The sequence below is a fragment of the Helianthus annuus genome, chromosome 7 (assembly GCF_002127325.2).
Source record: "Helianthus annuus cultivar XRQ/B chromosome 7, HanXRQr2.0-SUNRISE, whole genome shotgun sequence".
Classification (NCBI taxonomy): Eukaryota; Viridiplantae; Streptophyta; class Magnoliopsida; order Asterales; family Asteraceae; genus Helianthus; species Helianthus annuus.
In genome coordinates this window covers 102,072,133-102,088,290 of record NC_035439.2, presented here as the reverse complement: position 1 = coordinate 102,088,290, position 16,158 = coordinate 102,072,133, and the positions used below count along the sequence as shown (strand labels likewise).

Below are 16,158 nucleotides of genomic sequence, written 5' to 3'. Positions count from 1 at the left end.
TCTTGAAATATGATCATTTTTTCTATGATTGAACCTTTGTACATCCATTGCACCATCAAAATGATTCATAAACTCTACGAGTGTGAGTTGTGAATTAGCAACCTAGCAAAAAAAATGGTTCTCACTTTCTGATCTTGAAGTTGTTCTCATAAGACCAGACATTGGCTCATGCCGGTAAAAAGCCGGAATCCACATGGATCTCATTCCAAACATATCATCAATCCATTTGTTTTCAGTGAGACCGAACTCAATCATCACCAATTTCCACTGTCTCTCGAATTCTTCAGGCTAAATCGAATCAGTCCAAACAATGTCGCACATCCTCCTTTTAAACTCATCATTATTGCACAACTCGTGTCCAATCTATAACAATAAATGCTTTTTATATCATTCTATAACAAAAAAAAAATTAAAAATAAAAATAACCCTAACAAAAGACAAAAATATTGCATGAAATACCTTATCTGCCACTTTTTTCATTATGTGCCACATGCACAATCTGTGTCTGCTAATAGGGAAAACCTCCTCAATAGCCTGTTTCATAGCAGGGTCTTGATCCGTCACTACGACATTTGGTTGCCGACCAAATGACTTTAAAAATGAATTCAGAAGCCATTTATATGATTCAATACTCTCCGATGCCAGCAACCCAGCTGAAACTGTTACATTTCGACAGTGGTTGTTAATGACAGTGAACGGAACAAACACCATCTTGTACCTGAACAACACATGCGAAACAACATTTAGTATGTGCAATTATTAAAAATCACATGTTAAACCAGAAGTATGGCATGCGATATATTCATCACACTCTGTTTGTCTACACATGCGATATTAAAATTGCATTAACAAACAAACATGCGAAAATATGTAACAAACATGTTTGTCTTGAAACACTTACCTGTTTGTCTTGAAAGTTGCATCGAACGATATCACATCCCCAAATTCAATATAGTTAAGCTTGCATAAACCATCAGCCCAGAACAAACCAGTTAACCGTTTGCCATCATCAACAGAGTATTCAAACGAATAATCAGCTAAATACTTTGTTTTGTCAGTCATCCTATTTATTACCATGTCAGCGTCATATTCTCCTATATAGCTGTTTATTCGCTTCCTAAAATTTTTGCAATCATTAACCGTGGCACCAACGTTCTCAAAACCACCATAACGTTTCCTCATTATATGGAAAGCTTTGACAGGACCAAGGTTTAAAGTGCCAAGTTCCCATACCATCTCCTCCTGGACATCTGACAATTGTCTGTAAGCTAGGAGCATGTGAATGTCATTTTGACATACAAACTTATGATTATGGCCATCAACAAATCTCTTTACTGTATATAATCTACCATCCACAGTGCAAATCATAAGTTGAGCTTTGCATCCGGTCCTAATAGTCCCCCTCTTCCTTGTTTTGAATTGCTTTTTTGACTTCGAATGATCATCAATACACAAAGGCTTATGTCCCTCTTTAGAACAAACAAAATACTTAGTTTTGATTATACCACCACTATATACTTCACCACCTTTCCGAATAGAAAAACCAGCTAACTTAGCATATGATTGATAAAACGCATATGCTTGTTCAATAGAGATAAATTGCATTCCAACAACAGGTGTAGCTGATGCCTGAACCTCCGGAGTGTAAACCCTTTCATCTACATGAATCAAAATAAGAAACATAAACGTCATAAAAACACATGCGAATTGTCTGATCAAAGCATGCGAAATAATGATATTGATTAATCTGAATTACATATGCGATTTATTACACAATACATGCGAAAAAGCAAAAAAATAAAAAAATAAAATCAAATGCGAATTGTAAGAGTAATAACATGCGAATTTATACATGTTGCTTTCAAATACAATAGTGTAATCAAACATTCAAACTTCAAAAACAGCTACAACAATGTTACGATTAAACAAAAAACAAATATACGAACAATTTAGATATCTGAATTAACATAATTACCAATAGAAAACTCGTTTGCAGCACTTGTAGTTGAAATTGGAATTGGAATTGGATTTGCAGGTCGCGGATTTAAAACATCCTCAATCGAAACTCTCTGATAAGCAGATAATTGAGCATGATCACCGATCGGTCGATTTTCTTCAAAATCAACTTCTGTTCGTCCAATGCTACTCTGTGGATCCATCGAAATAAACAAATTGAATGAAACCCTAACAAAGAAGAACGAAAACTGCCAATTGAGAATTATGGAAAATTTGAAACTGATTTGAATAATAATTACCGGGATATAGTATAACGAACTCCTCGCTGAATGAATGAAGAGACGAATTTGCCCTCTGATGATTAGGTTAATTGTCTGATCTAACCTTATTGAACCGAAAATGAATCAGGACACGTGTACGGCTCAAAATATAGCGTATGTAATGTACGATAACCATATTTGTACCATACTCTTTACCATATATATATATATATATATATATATATATATATAGGATAAGGATCATTACAGAACATTAATTATTGCGAGAACAAAAAGAACAACTCTAAATCACTAAATTTTGGGATTTAAGGTTCATATTTCTTACATTAATATGTGTATTATATATACATAAAAAAATCAAATATTTTCCCCTACACATAGTCTACATACATGTAGGTAATTTAGCCTACACATAACCTACATGTGTGTAGGTTATTTAAAAAACGAAGATTTTTCATATTTTGTTTTAAATTCTAATGTGAGAAACACTAAATCTTACATTTATAACATTTTCATTTACTTTTTAGGTTTTTAGGATTGAAAAAATGAGTGATTCATTATGTTCTGCGTGTTCTCGCAATATTTAGTGTTCTGCATAGAACCTTCCCCTATATATATATATATATATATGTGTGTGTGTGTGTTGTATGTATGTATAGATGTGTGTGTGTGAGGAAAGAGGAATAAGGCCCGACGAGATCGGCTGGTGGGAGACGGATGGGACAAGCCAGAGGAGTGGAGCTTGGAAGGGGCCAAGTTAGGTCAGGTGGAGCAAAACATTCTTTCCAAATTTGACAAACCATTTTTAAGCAAAACATTCTTTCTAAATTTGCTCCACATTGTTAAGCAAAACATTCTTTCCAAATTTGACAAACCATTTTGCACACTACAAGGGGCCAAGTTAGGTCAGGTGGAGCTTGGAAGGAGGAACCGATCAGCTGGCATTATGGGCTAAAAGACGATTCGAGGGAAGAGGACTGTACTGAAGATGAAGATGTTGAGAAGGTGGATCCAGCTCTTTGAGGGTTGGATTAAGATCCAAGATCTCATCATTATCTTTTATTGTCTTTTGTTGATTTGTATCCTACTTTTGATACATTAGTGTTACATTATTTAAAGGGTTTTACGGTTTCACATTGTTCACAGACTTGATTATTATTTGATTTGAAAGTTTTCGATCAAAGCATCCGGCATTGGAGCTTCAGTTGAAATCATCTGGTTATCATTTGTGATTTCTTGACTATTATTTGCTTGTGCTACATCTGCATCAAGTGGTATCAGAGCTATGGTGATTAAATTCTTAGATGTGAAAGAAGTTACCCACTTTGCTTAGACTCGTCGAAGAAGAAAACATGGGGATCGATCCCATCCCAACCCACGTGAGGACGAGATCACACGGCTGTAAAAAAGAATCAGGGAGTTAGAGCTGAACCAGAATCCAGCATACGAGATAGACAGCTACAAACATCGTGGTGGTCGAAGAATGAGATGAGGATTAGGTCTGAAACTCCATATTCTCACAAAAGCATTCTAGTTGACGACTTCATTGATTAGATCAAAACAGATAAGCAGGTCTTCGACCTTAAAGAGGTACTTGATTAGTTTAAGGTCAATATGGTGGCCATTAAGCTAAAAAGGTAGGCTTCTCTTTGGTAGGAGCAGGTTAAGAGGCAATGACAGAGAGACATGATGTCCTGGATTGAGTCGTGTACAAAATGAAGAGCTTACGGAGCAAAAGGTTTTTCTCACCAAATCATCAGCGGGAATCTTTCCACGATTATCACCATATGGTTCAACCGCCTATTAATTTGTTTGTCTATGGATGCAGTGTGTGGTGGATGAAGAAGAGATACATGTGATCACGATATTTCTCGCAGCTTTGAAACTTTGGGATATGGTACAACTGCAAAAATACTCAACCTACACAGATATGTGTAGGCTAGCACATAAGGTGGAGAAACTACAAAAAAAGGAAAACTAAAGCGATAGCAGTCATACCTACGAATGGAATATGCGCGATAACTACCACCCCTCGGGTGATCATCAACCGAGCCACTAGTACTATTGGCTTGTTAGCCAAGAGAGTCGCAACCATTGGGTGGGTTGTAATGTGATTTCAACGTAACGAGATTACTCACTATTCTAAGGAATACTCCAATAAACAGTTGATAACTCTTGTGGATGACACGCTACTAGCTTTTGATGAATACGAGAAGCTTGCAGATGGTGAAGAAGTGGTTTTCGCTGATGAGTTGTTTGTCCCGATCGTGCTGAGGCCTTAGTCATCCAGAGGATGCTTAGCGTCTCTCCTAAGGATACCAACGATGATGATGCTTTAGAATAGTCTCTTCCGAACCAAGTGCATCGCCAAAGGCAAGGTATGTGATGTAATGATTGATGGGGGTAGTTGTGAAAAGGTCGTGGCCTTGGCCACGGTTGAGAATCTAGGATTGAAAACAGTGGATTATCTCGATCCATATCAACCTGTGTGGTTGAGGATGTGTGATACGATCATAGCTGATAAAAGGTACTTGGTGGAGTTTTCAATAGGATCAAAGTATAGGGCCGAGATATGGTGTGAAGTGGTATATTTTGGATGTTTTTCACCTCTTTTTTGGAATCCCATGGCAATTTCATAGGAAGGTGATACATGATGGGTTCAAAAACACAAGTTTTGAAAGAATAGGGTGAACATTACACTATGTGTGATAATCAAAACTTGACCAACTAGTCTACTTCTTTGCGTTTACATTGGGTTAAATCTGCAAAAGAGTTGATTGGTACCTAGACTCCTAAAAAATGTTGTTCCTTTTGTATCCTATCATGGGTCAGGTCTAATATTTGAATCAAACGGGTCTTTCGGTGAAAAGTTAGGAACAAGTTGGATTGGTCGACTCCATGGAATGATAACCGGGTTGATTACTTGAAATGTAACAAAGATTTTGGATTCAAAGGGATAGTTCTGTTGAAGAATTGTTAAGATATGAGTGGGGGTTGGTCCGAATTAGGTTCGTGGAATGTATATGGGTACAGTGTGATAGGGGGAGTCTTTGATTGCATTGGGTATGTGGTTGGTAATAGTGCCAATAGTTTCATCGTTAGTGGTAAAGGAAATGGCATGTTAGACAAATTGGACATGACCCGTATTTTTATTCGTGCCAAAGACATCCACCCTAAAGCGGACACACTTAGAATCATGCAACTAGAACACAACCTGTCAAAACCATTTATCTAAACAGGTCAAAACATGTTGGTTGGTTGTAATCAAGTTGTAAACATGTTTAAATGGGTAGGGTTGTCATAAAGTGTTAAACAGGTTAGAGGGCTGTGATATATGTGTTAAACAGGGTTGGCAGGTCAACCTGTTCTTTTAGATGACTTAACATGTCTGTTTAATGAAACGAGTTAAGCAAACCAACTAGAGCACGACCCGTTTTGTTTAACAGGTTATATATGACAAGTAGGAAACCCAAAACCAAACTATTTTCATCTCAGGATTACAACATAGTAAATAAAGGTATACCCGGTTAGTACAAGCCTGCATCTCTTCGATATACTCGAATCGAACTAGTGTTGAGACCATAGTATATCTTTGATATTGAGCTCTTCCTCAACATTTCATAAAGGGGGCTCATTTCCTTCGACTTCTCGACCTGATTAACCGTTAGCTCAACCACTTTATCTATCTCATCCTCAGTGGTAAACCTCCTGATCCTAAACCTAAGGGGAGGAGGGGTGGTTCACTAGTGATAGTTTCTATCACTCCAACTATCCAATAAAAACATGCCATGTCATCAACCAAATTTCTATCACTAGTGATAGAAATGTAGGAGGGGTGGAATCACTAGTGATGGAATTCTATCACTCCCAAACTTTTTTTAATTTTCATTTTAAAATTATAAATTTCACTAATTTTTTTTAATTTTTTTATTTTAAATTAGAAATTAACAATAAAACACTAAAATTAAAAATTTCATTCATACTACTTCAATTTAACATACTAGAAACATACAATTTAAAAAAAAAACTACTCCTCGTCCGAATCCGGAAACTCCAAACCTAGAGAACCTACTAGTTCGATTAAATCGAATCTCAACCGAAAGTGAGTTTCTTCGTTACGCAATTGTAAATGGATATCTTGTGGAACTTGAACTTGTGTAGGAGGATCCGGCACCCAATCCGGGGATATTGCACGTCCGTCGTGTTTGATCAGCATATTGTGCAATATGATACATGCATACACTATGCTATGTATTGATTTCTTGGTCATCGAACGAACCGGTCGGTGTAGTATACCCCATCTACCCTTTAAAACACCAAATGCCCTCTCAACATCTTTTCTTGCCGATTCTTGCAATTTTTTGAACGCCTTTTCTTTAGCCTCGACAGGAAATGAGGGAGCTTTCACAAAAACAGACCAAGACGGGTAGATACCATCCACAAGATAAAAGCCTCGTCTGTAATGTCGACCGTTAACATAGAAAGGAGAGGAAGGTGCGGTACCATCCGTTACGCTTTGGAACAACGGCGACGTGTGCAACACATTGATGTCGTTGTTTGAACCTGGAACACCGAATACGAATGCCAAATCCATAAATCATTCGACGTCACCGCTTCTAGTATGATGGTTGGTCTTTTGATGTCTCCCCTCACATACGCCCCTCGCAACTCTCTTGGACAATTTTTCCACTCGATATGTGTACAATCGATGCTACCGAGCATCCCGGGAAAATGCCATCTAGCCTCGTGTGCGGCGTAAATACGTGAGATGTCGTGGCTCGTCGGTTTACGTAAAAACTCGTTAGCATACAACTTAATTACCGCATTGCAAAAAAATTGCAAACATTCACGTGAAGTTCTTTCAGACATAGCTAGGTATTCATCATACTGATCGGGTGGGTTACCTGTGGCTAGTTGGCGAATGGCGGACGTGCATTTTTGTATCGGCGTGAAACTTGGTTTGCCCCTCGCATCGTAACGTTCTTGAAACCATTCCTCGCTTGCTTCGATGTCTCCAACAATCTTTAAAAATAATTCTTTGGGTAAACGAAACCGATCTCTAAACGTTTCGGCATTGTATAGCGGGTTTTCTACAAAATAATCGTTCATCAAAACTTCGTTGGCACGTATACGATCACGGTCGACCATCTTCTTCTTTGGGCGGGACGACTCGGCATCAAGCTCGTTATACACCGACACAAAATAGTTTAGCGTGTCGTTGTCGGAAGACGACTCGGAATCGGTATCGCTAGATATTGGAAACGTCGAATCCGTAGGGAATTTCATTTGAGAAAGATATAAAAATTGTGTGAAATGGGTTTAAATTGGTATAAAATATGTAGAGTGGTGTGTGTAAAATGGTTAAAATGTAGATATATAAATAGATAAAATGGATAATTTTTTTTTTAATTGATTGTTTACCGTTTTAAAACGGTCAAATGTTCAAACGGTCGAAATTTTCAAATGTTCAACGCGTGCTCGGTTCAACGCCGTGATAGCTCCACGCGTTATATAACCGGCGGCGGCGGTATTCCCGTTGAAGTTTCACGCGTTGTGGGGTGGTATAACGGACCACCCCGTGTCCTCAATTGAAGTATGCACCTATCTTCATCCACACCCAATACTCTTATCATATAAGAAGGCTCCAAACGAGCACTGCTACAAGCACTCCTACTTGACACAGCCACCTCTTTTAAGTTTTCAACCCCATCAAAAAGCTTTCCTCTTCAACATATGCAAATGACAAGTTCAGATTACCCTCATACCGGCTTTCGGTAATACCATTAACCCCCCCCCCCCCCCCCCCCATCAAGCTTATCCCTGGTATCATTCAGCAGCCTATCTTTCAATTTTCTAACCCTTTTTGTCATCATATTTCATATCCTTCATTGCAATCTTGCACGCAACACCCATTCCGACCACCAACAGTGTTGGCAGTTTGGCACTACACCACTTTTTATTCTCTGGTCTGCCCACCCTCGGTCATCTGCGGCTTGAACCTAGTTCAAGGCCAATGACTCATATACAAAGCTCCCACGCCCTTCAGACCGTAAATCTTATGCCCACTCAATGACATCAAGCTCATGTTCCACTTATTATTATCTATATAACATTATCTATATAACATTTACAAAGTTGATGAACAGTGAATTTCTTTTTATTTTTTTAGGTTTTAATTAATATTTGTCGTGAATTTCTTTTTATTTTTTTAGGTTTTAATTAATATTTGTCTTGACTTTCTTTTTCTTTATTTCTTTTTTTACTATAAGTTTTAATTACTAATCTTATACAGTATATTGTATAAACAATGTACGTATTTAATCCAACATTTTTATTTTTTTCTTATAATTTTCATATGTTATTTTTATTATTTTTTAAACTAAATACTTGTTTATGTTAAAAAATTTCTTGATATTCCCATATAAATTATATTTAAAACGAAGTTATATTTGAAATAATGGTATATTGACAAACTAAGTCTGTATCGACCAACAACTTCGATACCGGTACCGGTATCGGTATTCGTTTTTATGGTTTTCGATGGACGTAAAAGATGACATTATTTTTTGACTTACATCCAACAACTTTTGTGTAACAAAACCATTGTAAATATCAGTTCGTCATTTTACTGTTATTTCGATACAACTTTTTTCAAGTTCAATTTATATCGTAATGTCAAGAAAGAACTTAAATACAATCGCATATCACGACTTTAATCTATACGAGTGCTGGTACCGTACCGATACAGATATTATAGTTTTTGATCGATGTAAAATAAGTGTCGTTATCTTTTTGAGCAAATCATAACTTTAGTTTTTTAAGTTCTCTTTCGGTTATTGTAACGAGTGTTGGTACCATAATGAACCAAATCAACACCGGCCAAATTTCCGCCACAACACGCGGCAAATTTTACTAGTTCACATTAACTAGGACCTTTCCTAACGCCTGTGCAGCAGCATCTATATAAAAGGGGATATTCATTGCCATCACTCATCGCCGTAATTAGGCCTCTGTCACTCCAAATTGAAGATCGTAGCTCAATTAGATCAATCAAACCGTCCAATTTCACCGGAAGATTCATCAGATCAAAATTAACTGTTGTAAAGGCCAACAGAAATCAAGAACGATTTTGCGCTCCCATTGAGTTGTGATTACGTTTTTCTTCTCTTTGTAAAAATGCTTCATGCCGGAGGTAAATACGATTTCCTTCGACACATTAATAAGACCAGCGACTTGCGCATGTGTGGTTTCTTCTCGAGTGAGGGCTTCAGTAGCGAGAGCAAGGAGGTCAAGCTTGCGAGCCTACTTGAACTTGATAAGGTAAAGCTCAGGATTTAGACTTGTTTATTAAACGAGCGAATTTACAGGCACAAGCTCTTTTTAGGCTTAGATGCAAGAAAACATGAAACATCGTCTTGAATCAATTCATTTTTAGGCTTAGATGCCGGTGAGAAGCAAAATAAAAACAAATGGAAAAAAGAAACAATCCCCAGTTATAACAAAAATAAATGGGATGGAACACAAGCATGATATATTATTTTGAATGCCCGTGAACAAGTTCCAATCCAACTAGGGCGTCAGTGGTGTTCCTTAATTTCAAAGAGCCCATCAGGTCCTGCAAAAATAACAGTAGAGATTAATAATTTCAAAGCATTACAACGTAGTAACCATTAGAATGACTGACTGTCTTTCAGCAAGAGGTGCCCATTTCAACCCGTTTATTATATATGGATGACTTGGGTTGTTTCTTTTTATTTCAAACGGGTAACTAAAAGGAAAACTCGTCAAATAGGTCAAATGCATCCAAAATCGTCCAAAGTCAAATTTTTTATTCATATCAACTCCTATATCGTTTAATTCAAGGATCTAGATACTCATCGTAATACTATACTTTTTACGATCACGATTAACAAATTAGTTACTTATTTTGTTTGAAAAATGTTTAGCGGGTCAACCTAACTCGCCCAATTTACACATGCTAAAATATGACCTGAATCAACCTGAACCCATTATTTCATGGCAGCTTGTGTTGTAATGTTTAGATCCATTTAAAAATAAAATACAATAAAAAAATCCATCTAGAAAATCTAGAAAAAGAAAATTGTATCACATTACAGTTCTATACTCTGAATAAGGCACGTATTGCACCACATGACATCATTAATTTTCATACTCATACTATAGTATACACCAAGAAACTCTAGAGCACAAGAGAACACCAAGATACACGCAGAAGTAAAACCAAGACAACTTCAGCCTACCCCTCAAAACACAAACTGGTCAATAAAGGTTCAACCATGTTCACCAAATGTCACTAAGGCCCCTGAAGCTAAGTGCTAATCTTGGTTTAAAAAAGTGCTAAGCGCAAAAAAGCAACAAGGTCTAAAATCAAAGCGCAAATCGCAAAAGCAGAGGGCTTTTGCGCCTAGGTTTATTTTCCAAAAAAAGCTCGCTTTTTGTACAGAGCTCGCTTTATGCCACACAAGGCGCTGCTCTTTGCGCCTAGGGTCGCTTTGCGCTTAAGCGTGCTTTTTTAAACCAAGGTGCTAATAACATGATATTCAAATAAAATATAACACCACTTGACTTGGGAAAAAAAGATTTAACTAAAATAAAGTAAGAATGCAGTGAACAACTACACCGTATATCTGTAGTTAGGTTACAAAAAGCTTACCCCATGGAAACTCCTTGTTCCGAATGTGCAAGTATGGATACGCCTACAAACGTACACATAACATAAGAACATAATGAAAACAAAAAACAAGGCGTCTGACAGTGGAATTAGTGTCATAGAGCAAATGTCAACCAGTGTTGGTTTAAAAAAGCACGCGACACACCTAGGCTCAAGACAACCTAAGTCGCATATAAGCTTGCACTTCAAACTACAAAAAGCGAGGGACGCTTACAAAGCACACTTGAGGCGCAAAACACGCACAGAAAATCGGCATGAGGCGCAGTCTTGAGGGGTGCGTTTCGGGGGACCGGGGGGGGGGGGGGGGGGGGGGGGGGAGGTTTGTGCATCAAGAAGTGGTACATATAGCTTTTTAGATTTTAAATATAGATTAAACCATATATAAAACTTATTTATGCCAAATGTATATAAATAGATTGCGCCTCGTACAAAAACATAGATCGTGCCTCGTACAAAAACTAGTGCACTTTTAAGTCTTGCGCCTCATTTTTAAACCCTATTGCTTCGGCGCGCTTTCCCCATTATAAACCCATACAACCATTGCAGCTTATTTGGCAATACAGACACCAATAATCATCTACTACAACAGACTAATTTAAACACATATAATCAACAGAAAAAAATTGAAGCTTACAGGAGGTTCTTCAAAATGAGGATGACCCTTTGACAGGTTAACAACCGCAAGAATCGAACAAGCAACGATTCCTACATAAGTAATTTTCTCCCATTTCGACGCCTCACCTGTGTACACACAAACAATTTGTACTCATTTATATCAACATATAACACAAATTCAAACAAATTTGAACTCCACGTTAAAAAAAACACACACAATAACAATATAATCAATTCACCTAATCTCAAACACAAACCCTAAAATTCACAATTGAGACAAATTAACCATAAATCTAGCAAATGTATCGCTCAGATCGTAATATTATTAAAAAAAATTAGTACAAATAACTGCGTTTCATACCACCTAAATTTTAAAAGACGAAAAAAATATTCAACTATAAATGAAAATAGACTGAAAAGAAAAGGGATAGTACGAGCTTCTTCTTCAGCCGATGCTCCGGCGGAAAATGACCTTCTGGGAGCCGGATTAAAGCGAGGGCCGCCGCGGACCGCCGTACGAAGAGTAGATCTCACAATCGCCGATGACATCTGTTACAGGTTGAATATTTCCGACTGGGAATATAATTTGTGTTGTGAGAAATGAAAGATGATGAAACTAGAGAATATGGGTTCAAGTAGGGCACGTGCAAGAAGCGTGCGAGACACTTTCAGTTAATACTTAAAATACATGGATAATAATTTTAACATACTAAACATACAAATTGAAGGAAAACTCAAAAAGACAAGGTTGTTGTGAAACTGACCTAATAGGAAAGAAAGAACAAGAAAATAATAGAGAGAAGAGATCTAATATTTCATTGATTGAGATGTATATAATACAAGATGTATAATTGTATATATATATACATAGGAGATGTAACTTGGAGAATAAGCCTAATCTATTTTAGGTGTTGATAACCATAATAAATAATAATAATAATATATTTATAATACCCCCTCTTGGTTATCAACTTCTTATGCTTGGAGATACTGCCTCGTTAAAAACCTTGCCAGGAAAACCCAGTGGGACAAAACCATAGCTAAGGGAAAAAGAGTGCAGCCTGTAAGGCATATTTTCTCCCCCTGTTACATCTAGATCAGGTTTGTTGTCTCGTTAAAAACCTTACAAAGAAAACCCAAATGGGACAAAACTTAGTAAGGGAAAAAGAGTGCAACTTGAATAAGTCTCCCCCTCATTTTAACATGTCTCATTTAAGTGACGCGTGTCCATCTTCCTTGAAAGTTGATCAAATATTTTGTAGTCAATGACGCGTGTCCATCTCCCTTAATGTGCAGTCATTTATGTTGAGCAACGTTGTATAATCTTCTAACGAGACTTTAGGTGCCTCCTTTCAAGAAATATCATATGTCCACGATTGTCTGTTGTTACATTCCTGCATCTACAAGACTAACCAAGCTTGTTTTGATGGGTTAGTAAATTATAATCAAATATCGTTTATACCTGAAATATTTCTTTGAACTCGTTCCAATGTCTTTTCGCTTGACAAAGGTTATATCATGACAATAAGCTCAAGTTAAAGATATTATAACCATACATAGCTTGCAAAACATATTAATGCACATATGCATTTAACGATGGTACTTCTAGAATGAGAATCTCTACTTCGATAGGAAATGATAATAGGCATTTCTTATAACAAGTGACTTAAGAACCTTTAACATACTTTAAGGTTCAACTATGTCCATACTAAAATATCCCAACATCATCTTCAAGATGTACTTGAGGGATTGATAAAATATGATTACATATATATACTCGAACTGCAGTTCGAGTAATAATTAGACTGTGCCAATGTCTTTCAAAAATTCTCCCTCTAAAAGCTCGACAGTTTCTCTCGATGATGCCTAGACGTCATCACTGTAAACTGCGATTATAGTGAATTTTTAAAAGTAGAATGTTGATAAAACATGGCTAATTTAATCAAACTTATATCCCTTTTTAGGCGAATATCTTGAGTTGTACAACACTCGACCCGACTATTTTAGTCCATACATATTTTGTCAACTTCATCTAATATGTTCTTGAGGTTTTGACATCAATGCTTCTGGCATTATCAATCCATGAGGGAATTCATTCCATCTTATCCAAATATGCATGTGCTTTCACTCTTCAGAAGTTTTGCTACATAAATTTGCCCATTTAACACATAGATATCTATATTATATGCAAAAATGTCATGAACACTTGCTTAGTTGCTTTTATCTCCAAAATCCATATTGTACAATGCGTGTACACTATTTATTGAGATATCATAATCATCATGTACAAGTTTTCTATGTATCATTATTGGCGCACAAGAATTACATCGTTAAGATATTTCAATTCACCTTTAGGTAACTCATCAGGAGTTCAGTCGTATTCAAATATGAATATGTATACAACGATCATATTGTTCTCGAGAACTTTATTTACATGATTTTGATAATTTAAATCCTCCAGAGACTTTCATGTAAACTTTCAGTATCAAGTGATAAATATTATTCAAAAGACGCATGTCAATTCTCTCTTTAATATTATTACCAGACTAGTTAAATATTGGAAAGCTATTGTATCCACCACTGGAGAATACGATTCCGCATAATCAATATTAGGTCTTTGCGAAATACTTGTGCCACCAATTTTGCCTTATACCATTTACTTTTCATTTATTGATTAGCATAAAAGACCTGTTTGTTTCTAATATGTTTTACAACATTTGTTGTATGGACTACTGGCCCAAAAACTTGTAGGATCGTTTTCAGACCCGAACGAGTCGATCAGAAGAGTTTATGCTCAAAACGAAAGGCGGAAACAGACGTAATGAGTTCAATTCAGCTAGAAATACACTTTAACTGTCGATTTGATTGATTTGACAACAAGTTACAGCGAGACGACACTTCGGCAGCACTTCGTTACACCAAGCCGGAAAGTTACAACTGATTTCGTTTGAAGGGTATTTATAGTGAACTAATTCCGCTTGAACAGGTCCAAACGAAATTAGATTCCAAGCGGAATTAATTCCGCACAGAATTACATGCACAATACTTTCAAGCGGAATTACCCTCTCATGCGAAATTACTTATATTCTCGAACTACGTGCCCTGATCTAACATTCTTAGTACAAGACTCGATACAAGACGAAGTCGACAGACGCATGCACTAACAGACTCCCCCTCGAATGTTGACGAGTCTTAAGTGTCGAGTCTTCAACATCTTCAATCTTTATCAGTCCTCTTGAACTCTTTTGAAATATATAACACTGTAAAGCATCCTCAAATCTCTCTCTTCTCTTCTCTTTCAGCACCAACAGCCTCCCCTCGAACAAATAATCTTTTCTCTGATGTTGATCTTCAATGAATCAGGATCGCAATCTGGCTCTCAAGCTTTCTCATTCTCTTGATCAAATTTCTTGATTCCTTAAGTTCATCAGTATTAGCAGCTTGCGTGAATATCAGGCTTCCAGAATCATAACCTGGCTCTTAACATCTACAGACTCCCCCTTTCGATAAGCTGGGATCACAGTCCGGATCATGACCTGGTTTACACTCTGCTCAGGATCGAAACCTGGCTTTCTTTAAACGCAGAATCCTCAGGTATCGAAACCTGGCTAACCTGCACATACTCTACCTAAAAGTAAATTTCACGAATTTATAATTTGACAAATTTATATCACTTGCAGGTAACAATTAACAATTAAAATCTTCTGATCACCACTTGTAAGCACACACACACAAACTCCCCTTCACAAAATGTTCATCATGTTTAGCACTTGGAAATTTTGAAAATCAGCTCTTCAACATCAGTTGTCGAAAATCTTTTTGAAATTTTTCAAAAATTATGCTAAAACACACTGAAAATCTTTTTGGATTTTTATAAAGAAATGAAGTAAAGAAATATTTACAAACAATATTTTTGTGAGTTTGTGTAAGAGGATCATATCAGTTTATGAGACAAATCACTAACACCGTTAAGCTTTAAACATTTTAAGTTCTAAATAATTCACTTAGATTGTCAGTATACTGGTCCACTTAAATTTTCACACAAAGTTCAATTCTTTCGAGATACGAGATTAGTGTTTTAAGCACTTAAACTTATTCGCGTGTCCCACCACTTGAATATACTCTCGTATCCGGATCCCAATATTCAGTCTTACAGGTGAGTATACCTAGATGATATCTGTAAAAGGGTTAAATGTGAAACCGTGAGAGTTCAGGTCAGAACTGCCGTTCAGCGAAGAGATGACGGCTCGTCTTTTGGTGTGTTCCCTTTAGAGAATCTTTTCTTCAACAACACATGATTAGCATTTTTCAATGTTTCATCATTTTTGTACTGAGGGCAGCGCTATATTTCAAGCAAGCAGAAAGTATTATACAGGGACTAGGCCATTGCTTCCACAAAATCAGAAGTCCCGGAATAATACCCCAGATATCACTGAGTATAAAGACCTACTATCTCAGAAAAAGGGACCTTTCAAACAAGATTTCGGGGGTTACCCATATATCCAAGAAATGTTCCCCACGAAATAAGTAAGTTTTGAATTTATGTTTATATCTCAAAAACAATCTACTGAATGTATAAAAACCTACTGGCATATCCACAGTGAAATTGTTTAT

At 36.8% G+C, this 16,158-nt stretch overlaps 1 protein-coding gene and 1 pseudogene across 1 annotated transcript; both read right to left on the bottom strand.

Moving 5' to 3' along the window:
• Positions 1-5,804: 5,804 nt before the first annotated feature.
• LOC110869040 lies at positions 5,805-9,445 on the bottom strand (annotated as a pseudogene).
• Positions 9,446-9,555: 110 nt separating this feature from the next.
• LOC110869041 (cytochrome c oxidase subunit 6a, mitochondrial) lies at positions 9,556-12,145 on the bottom strand. Its single transcript, XM_022118340.2, has 4 exons — positions 11,979-12,145; positions 11,564-11,670; positions 10,912-10,954; positions 9,556-9,852 (listed from the first exon to the last, which is right to left on the bottom strand). The coding sequence occupies exons 1-4, from the start codon at positions 12,091-12,093 to the stop codon at positions 9,815-9,817; spliced, it is 303 nt and encodes a 100-aa protein (XP_021974032.1). The 5' UTR covers positions 12,094-12,145; the 3' UTR covers positions 9,556-9,814.
• Positions 12,146-16,158: the final 4,013 nt, after the last annotated feature.